At 33.6% G+C, this 8,147-nt stretch overlaps 1 protein-coding gene across 4 annotated transcripts in view; it reads right to left on the reverse strand.

Annotated features, from left to right (window-relative positions):
- Window positions 1-532: 532 nt before the first annotated feature.
- Window positions 533-8,147, reverse strand: part of LOC119595740 (dedicator of cytokinesis protein 1-like) — a 48,120-nt gene continuing 40,505 nt past the window's right edge. For 3 of the 4 annotated variants that reach the window (XM_037944859.1, XM_037944860.1, XM_037944857.1), the window contains 5 exons: window positions 5,032-5,187; window positions 4,735-4,861; window positions 2,923-3,052; window positions 2,628-2,749; window positions 533-2,330 (listed from right to left, as the gene is read on the reverse strand). In XM_037944859.1, coding sequence (XP_037800787.1) covers window positions 2,235-2,330; window positions 2,628-2,749; window positions 2,923-3,052; window positions 4,735-4,861; window positions 5,032-5,187 — 631 coding nt within the window. In that variant the 3' untranslated portion in view covers window positions 533-2,234. The remainder of the gene's footprint in view (window positions 2,331-2,627; window positions 2,750-2,922; window positions 3,053-4,734; window positions 4,862-5,031; window positions 5,188-8,147) is intronic. The other variant, XM_037944858.1, reaches the window with a different exon arrangement.

Genomic DNA, 8,147 nt, shown 5'->3' on the forward strand with positions numbered 1-8,147 from the left:
ATTTCAATATACTCAATAATTGAAAATTAAAATCTTTCATGAGGTAAAATCAGGTATTTAACATAAAGTCTGTACATAAACTATGCAATATTAAAGTATTAAAACTAGTAAATATAATATATATATATATGCATAAGCACATTCTAATATTTGTTTGAACATACATACACACAATGTGAACTCGCATAAGTGTGTGCACACGCACATACACACACTGCATAACTATACATGAATATGCACACACACAGACTTTTTTCACTGTATATATGTGTGTGTATGTGTGTGTGTGTGTGTGTGTGTGTGTGTGTGTGTGTGTGTGTGTGTGTGTGTGCGCGTGTGCATGTGCGTGTGTGTCTGTGTGTGCGTGTCTGTGTGCGTGTCTGTGTGGTGTCTGTGTGCGTGTCTGTGTAGTGTGTGCGTGTCTGTGTGGTGTGGTGTGTGTGTGTGTGTGTGTGTGTGTGTGTGGGTGTGTGTAAATTGTGCAACGGAAGATCATGTGTGTGCTCTCACTCCTCATAATAAAGTCAGTATAAAAAAAAATAGGGGGGGGGGGTCTCAGCAAATCTTGCTTAAATTGGTCCCACACATTTCACCATAAGACAGCTGTATTAGGAATGATTATCTTGCTGCATCATAGCCATACCTTTAAAAATTAACACCATTTTATCAAATGACACTGCAAATGAAGCCAAATTACACACCCATAGGCACACACATGCATTCCCACTAACTATACATTACAAGGCTCCTTAACTTACACTAAAGCATGTGAAGGATTCGCATATAAAAATATCAATGTCTTCAATGACCCTTCGCACAAAATCACAATCTTATATTATTTTTAAGGAAAAGCACAAAGCAATAATCACCAGAACACGTAAGACAAGAAAACAAAACATACACCTAATTTAGACATACAACATAAAGCTACTTAAATGCACTTTAGGAATTCTTGGGCATAAGCAATTCAAATCAGGAGTGCTTAATAACAAAGAAAAAAATGTGTACGAAACAAGAGTGTTAATAACAAAGAAAAAAATATATATATGAAACAAGAAAAAAAAAATCATTTGCAAATAATAATTCAGACAGACAACTATACAGCATGACTTCTATCTTAAATCTGTTAAACATCTTACCTTTCTTAATACTTTTGAAACTTTGATTTTTAAGGCAAATCAAATATGAATAAACATATTGTAATCATAAGCCCCTGGAAGACTTTACACAACAAACAAAAGATGTTTTTGATGTCTGAAATATGTTAAAATTAATTTATCGTATTTTCATTACTTGTGAATAAATAGGACACTGGATACACCTAAAAAAATGCAGAACTGATAAATATATATAAAAAAAAAACACTTTAGCACCTAAGTCAATCATTACCTTACTTACCATTTTAGATCTTTATTCACATTTACTGAGCATTTTACAAGGCAAAGCCACACCAAATATATGAAAAGAAATACAATAGTCACCATTTTTACAGCCATTCCATGGAAGTGTTATCTATCTCAAGCACAATAATATAATACTTATTATTAACAAAAATATAATATGAATTACTCAGAACATCTAATCATAAAACAAAAATAGAATAAAATACTGCTCACATGATTACACTGATAGTGACAAAAGCAGAAAGGTGCAACGACCATCTGTGGTCCACACTTCTTAAATGTTACCTAAAGTAAGGAGAAAACTGAATAAATAAAGCAAGGTAATACCTTTCAAAACATATATCAGCACTGGGCTTTGATGTGGATACTGATGAGCTTTTGAGTTAAGCATAAATTATACCCCCTTGAAATAGATAAAAATATATATGAAGACGAAAAAGAAGCAAAAGGCAACATACTTGGTTCCCTAAGCATTTAGACAAGTATACACAGAAAAATATGTGGCCTAATGCATACTGGTTCTAGATCTAGGCACACATTGCACCATGATTTAAGCATTATAACTTCACATCACAAGCTTTTAAGACTTGACAAAAATATAAAAGATGGCAGTGTTATTCACTCCATTATCACACTATTCAATTACCATTATCATTACTTGTTTTATCAAGGTATAATCAACAATCCAGAATGTAAACTCCTTTTCAACATGCCTTCTCTTTCATATACTTCACACTCTGCATTAGAAGTCCCTCCTTATCTCAGTCACACATGTAACAAGCACTCAATATAAAGTTAATAACAACTTTCTCTCAACATTTTCAGTTTTACTTAGATCATGGAGGAATCCTCATGATTGTGATTCTTATCAGGTCTTGGTGGTTTCTTGGGGGGTTCTGGAGAGACTTCGGGAGATCCTGGGGTTGCCTGTTGGAACAGCCAAAGTATTTAGTGGCAAGCCTGGATAAATTCTGTCGTGTTGGATTCATACAGAACAAATTGCAGAAAGAACAAGGATGAAAGGAATGAGAAAACACACAAATATGCAGAAAGTCTTTTTGCTATACTGCTTCTTTAGGGCCCTGAAGAAGCAATATAGCAAAAAGACCTTCTGCAAAATAAAAATTTCAAATTATACTCAAGTCAAGTCAATGATGGATCTTCTGTATATAATCCTTAAATAAATATATGAAACATAACAAGCAAAAAAAGTGAAAGACTTACACTTGGTTTGAGGGACATGGTGCTCAATCTGAGAGATGTACTATCACTATCTTGGTCACGCATTTTGACAGGAAGTGGAGGAGGAGACTCTTCTTCATAAATTGATCCAGTTGGAGTACTCACTGGGGATTGAGAAAATCACTTAAAATCTATTTCATACCTAAATACTACACAAGTTGTTAATACAAAAAACTCTTTATCATCTCCATAAAAAAAATCTTTATATAAAACTACTAAGGTGGACTTTCTTGGCCATCAAAAAGTCTCTGGCCATAACAACTATAAAAGAACTTACTCAAGCTCTCTCTGGACCCAAGTGAAGGTGACGGTGTTGCTGACACAGAAGGGGTCATAGTCAGGGAGCGAGGTCTAGACATGCGCCTTTCTCTCTCAATGTCTGTTCGCAGAGGTCTCTCCGGTGCGAGCTGTGCCGGAGAGAACATGAAACTATGAGACAACTTGGAAGAAAAGCACATCTCACTAGTGCATTTTACAAAGCAACATATTTACATCAATCTGCACATGCAAGTGCTTCAACTGGTGTGCCAAAACAAGTTATTGATAATTTACACATGAGAATATTATCTGTACCATCTAAACAATACTTAATTCAACAGATATATTGAAAATAAACAGAGCTAAAATAGCATGCTGTTAGTAAAAGAGAAAATACTGTTAAAATAATTATTTTCTGACTTGAAAGAGGATTTCCTGAAGCTAATTTGTATTAGGTACATGGAAAAGCCTGTGAATACCACCTTTGCTTCCACTTTACAATATGTTTTAGTTGCCCGATTCTTAATGTTATAACAGGAAAGAAATGTATATACAAGAGATAATAAAAATAATAAAAATGATAATATCAATAATAATAAAAAATAATAATAATACTAATAATGATAAAAACAATAACAACAATGGTAATAATAATAATAAAAATAATAATAATAATAAAAACAATAACAACAACAACAATAACAACAAATAATAATAATAACAACAATAAAAATAATAATAACAAATATAAACAAGAAAATGTTTATTAAGGTAATTACAATAAGTGAAATAAAAAAAAATTAACTCTAAGATCAAATTATGCCTCGTACTATCACTCATTGAAAATGTGTCATTAAACTACATATGTGTGTGTATGTGTATGTGTTTGTATGTTTGTCTATATGTATACATATATAATAACAATAACAATAACAATAATAATAATAATAATAATAATAATAATAATAATAATAATAATGATAATAATAATGATAATAATAACAATAACAACAATAATAATAATAATAATAATAATAATAATAATAATAGTAGTAGTAGTAGTGGTAGTAGTAGTAGTAGTAGTAGTAGTAGTAGTAGTAGTAGTAGTAGTAGTAGTAGTAGTAGTAGTAGTAGTAGTAGTAGTAGTAGTAGTAGTGGTGTGTGTGTGTGTGTGTGTGTGTGTGTGTGTGTGTGTGTGTGTGTGTGTGTGTGTGTGTGTGTGTGTGTGTGTGTGTGTGTGTGTGTGTGTGTGATTGTGTGTGTGATTGTGTGTGTGATTGTGTGTGTGATTGTGTGTGTGATTGTGAGTGAGATTGTGAGTGAGATTGTGAGTGAGATTGTGAGTGAGATTGTGAATGTGAATGTGAATGTGAATGTGAATGTGAATGTGAATGTGAATGTGGGTGTCGGTGTGAGAGTGAGAGTGAGTGTGAGTGTGTGTGTGAGTGTGTGTATGAGTGTGAGTGTGCATTGTATGGATAAGGATATGGGTACAGGTACACAAAGATATACATATATAAATAAGTAAGTGTCTATAGATATTTATATCCATACTACTGAAAAGATTATCCTCATCAAACTTAAGTTTACAGCACAAAGCTTCTGGCAACAAATAGCAAAGAAATGTCTGGTCAGACACGACCACAGCAATGACAAACACACTGGCCATAAAGCACACACAAATCTACCGGGTTATTTTCCAACAATGCAGCAATGTTCTTGCCAGCGGATGTCATCAGTAAGGCTTGTGTAGAGAAGATGAGATGTGGGGTCAGACAGCCAGTTAGGGTCAATAATCATAAGAGAAAAAATCATTGGGGGCGACACCTACTGGGGTGGTTACCTGCTCACTCAGCTCTATAATAGGTTGAGGCGGCAACAACTGGGACTCAGGCCTGTCAAACCACTGTGATGATGGCTCACGCTGTGAAGTAAAACTCTCACGCCGCAGCAGAGTTCTGAGTACATAAAATTGTTAATATAATGAACTTTTCAATGGTGTGCACACTGTTTGCATGACCTCAATAATGGCAAAATTCACAAATGATAACTGGTTAAGACAGTTGCTTATACTACTATTTACACCCAACTTCATAAACATCATGATCATACTATACTAATTCCTCACCTGAAGCTCTTTTCCTTTTTCACATTCTTGGAGGATCCCCCATTGTAATTTCCAAGGTTGGGCATGGAGACCTTGTGATGGCGAGGAAGTGTTCCCCCAACCTTGGCTGGGCTCAGGCTGAGGCGAGCCAGCGAAAGTTGCGATGATGACAAGCTCCTGAAATGGATTGGCAGTTGATGCAGTTAGGTTATTGGCAAGTCTTGTGATGATAGAGTCTACCATTCTATCAGCATATTAATAATGCATTCTCTTCATAGTCTAGAACAGATGTCAAAAATAAATGGTTGATAAAACCTCAGGGTAAAGCACTTCAAATAAATATTAAAGATTTCAGAATGAAAACTGAAGTTGTATAATACAATACGAATAATAATATAAAAAAGTTGATGATTTCAGTCTAGTCATTTTTTTTACACTATACATGAGCCCAAAGTATCCTGTCCACTTTTTATTTATAAGGATTACTGTTGCCTATCAACTCTACATCTTGCCACCATACTGAAGCTGATGATTATAAAGGTCACTTCTCTTATCTACTTAACAGCTTCCTTGCTTTCAAGGCATTCAAGACTTACAGAATACAGATGAAAGGGAAATATGGGAGTCAGCAAAAAAAGTACATATGAAGGAAAAGGTGTACCAGGGATAAAAGGTGTAAATATCTGTATAAGCAAGTTGAATGACCTTAGAAGTGGTTAATCTATTTTCAATGTTATAAAAACTGAAAAACAACCACCTGTATACATTCACATTAAATATGAATATAAATATGCAGAAAAGATACGGAAAAAATAAAGCTTAGGATATCTCTATCCTTTTAGTAGTCTGTTTCACATGTGCTTTTGTGCAAAAGTTTAATAGGTCTTCCAACTCGCTTTATTCAGTGAATCAAGAATTGGCCAAAGTAAATTAAAGTTTCAATGAAGAGTCAGCTAAAGTGAAATTATCTAAAAATACAAAACAAAAGAAAACATAATCTAACTAGTTACTAGTTTCTTCATAATATATCATGCAAACCTGACTAGTAATTCAACCAAGTCAAAATGTTTTGAATGACAACACTTCATATTATATACTATCATATTGGAATCAATTAAAGATTACTGGCATAATTGGTAACAATGTGAAATTAGCTTAACTTTTCAACAACTGTTGATTCCGGAACGCTGAGTAGCATAATCTAGAAAGCTGCCTTACAAAGAGCAACTTGCCATAGCTTGTAACTCAGTGACCTTAACCTTTGTCTTTCTTGACAAAATCATGCAAATATTAATCTTCATGCACAAGGGTATCAACTAGAACAATTTACCTGTCATGTCAGGGGATCACACTCCTTTGGTGTTAGCGAGAGGAGCCTATATAGGGGACATGGGTAAAGGTACAAGGACAGGAAAGGTGTGTACATACAAGAGGACAAAGTGATAAGAAAATGGTAAAATAAAGAAGGAACAACAAAAGAAGAAAACAGCAATTAACAAGGGATGTAATAACATGGAACACTTAATGAACATCAAAAGAACAGTGGTAACTGAAGACTAACAGATGACACTAAGTAACAGTCTCAAATCTTTTATATCAACAATTGTGAATGTTGAGGTCTTTGTCATGTCAATTTGGTGAATATGATTAAAAATGGAAGGTGATGATGTTTTTGTTTCTTATCAAGAATTACTTCAGCAAAAAGGTCACTATTATCAAATAGATTTCATGGGTGTTTTACTGTTTTTGAATAATCTTTTCAATTACATATTTAATTGCTATGTAGAGATGTTTACATTACCTATTTCTTATTTGAAAAGAACAGAGCAAATTTACTTATACATCAATTAAGTTGCAAGCTAGTAAAAATGCATCAAATAATTTCACACTCCAGGCACAGGCTAATCTTACCTACAGCTCAGACACTTGCATATCAATAGTGATATCTAAATAAACAAATGCAGAAATTATCTAACTTCCATCTGATAATATACAGTGATGGAATGCTCAAATACTATGTAGTAAGTTCTCATTGTTCAGTGTAAACTGGTCCTGAATAATCTACATATAAAACATCTCTACACAGCAACAGTCAATGGATGATGAAGGAAGTTATATGGATAGGCAAAGCACCAAATTATCAATAGACTTTCAAGTCAAACTTGTCTGTCTCATTCTACACATCCCCTGAGCTATATGTAATCAAACAAAATAGTTTGATCTGTATGCAAAATAACTATTGATTGTGTATATAAGACAATAACTTTTTAAGTGTGAATACAAATAAATATCATATATAAACAGTTCACAAATGTATAAACTTACATTTATCATATAGAAATATAATGCAAAGAGCATTACAATGGGCAATGTTGGGGGAATGTGATATAAAAAATACCATGCTTATAACACAGATGGTATCCTGAATGATATAAAACATGAAGCTGAATACTGAAAGTGTGTTATTCTCTGTCTGATGTATTATGAATGTGCAAGAAGTTATAAAAATATACAGTTTGTTGTAGGGGAAGAAGGTAGAAGCTTAGACATTATAGTGGGAAGCAGAAGCTGTAAAACGTGAAAGAAGAGTTGCAGAAGTCATTTTGAGTTGTGTGAGTGAGGGTGACTTTGAAATTCTGCTTAATGAACCCTGTGGTCTGAGATTTTGTCATTGTCAATAATTGTCCATAGAATAATGTAGGAGTGATTGCATGAGGAATGATTTTAAAATCATAGAGAGAAAAGATTCAGAACAAGGAAGAGTGAGGTCAGGGAAGTAGGTTAGGTGAGGAAGAGAAGCAATGTGGTTAATATTAGCAAACTAAGCTATACCTAAACTTAGCATGTTATAATACAGTGCTGTTAGTGCATTAGAATATACTTCGGCAACAAACATAAAAGGAAATGCAGTTATTCAGAATATACAGTAAACAAAAATGATGATGATTACAAACACAGTGTTAAACATATAGAACAAAGACAAAAGGTTATTCTCTCCCCTTTAAGAGAATCTAACACTAAGGACAGGAGTTCTCCTTACAGCAATCCTAGGCTATAAATTCAATACATCATATTCCATATACATAATGGACCCCTTGAGTATGTAGCTGTTGAACATCTGATCTTTGTCTTTTAAC

Source organism: Penaeus monodon, chromosome 36, assembly GCF_015228065.2.
Source record: "Penaeus monodon isolate SGIC_2016 chromosome 36, NSTDA_Pmon_1, whole genome shotgun sequence".
NCBI lineage: Eukaryota > Metazoa > Arthropoda > Malacostraca > Decapoda > Penaeidae > Penaeus > Penaeus monodon.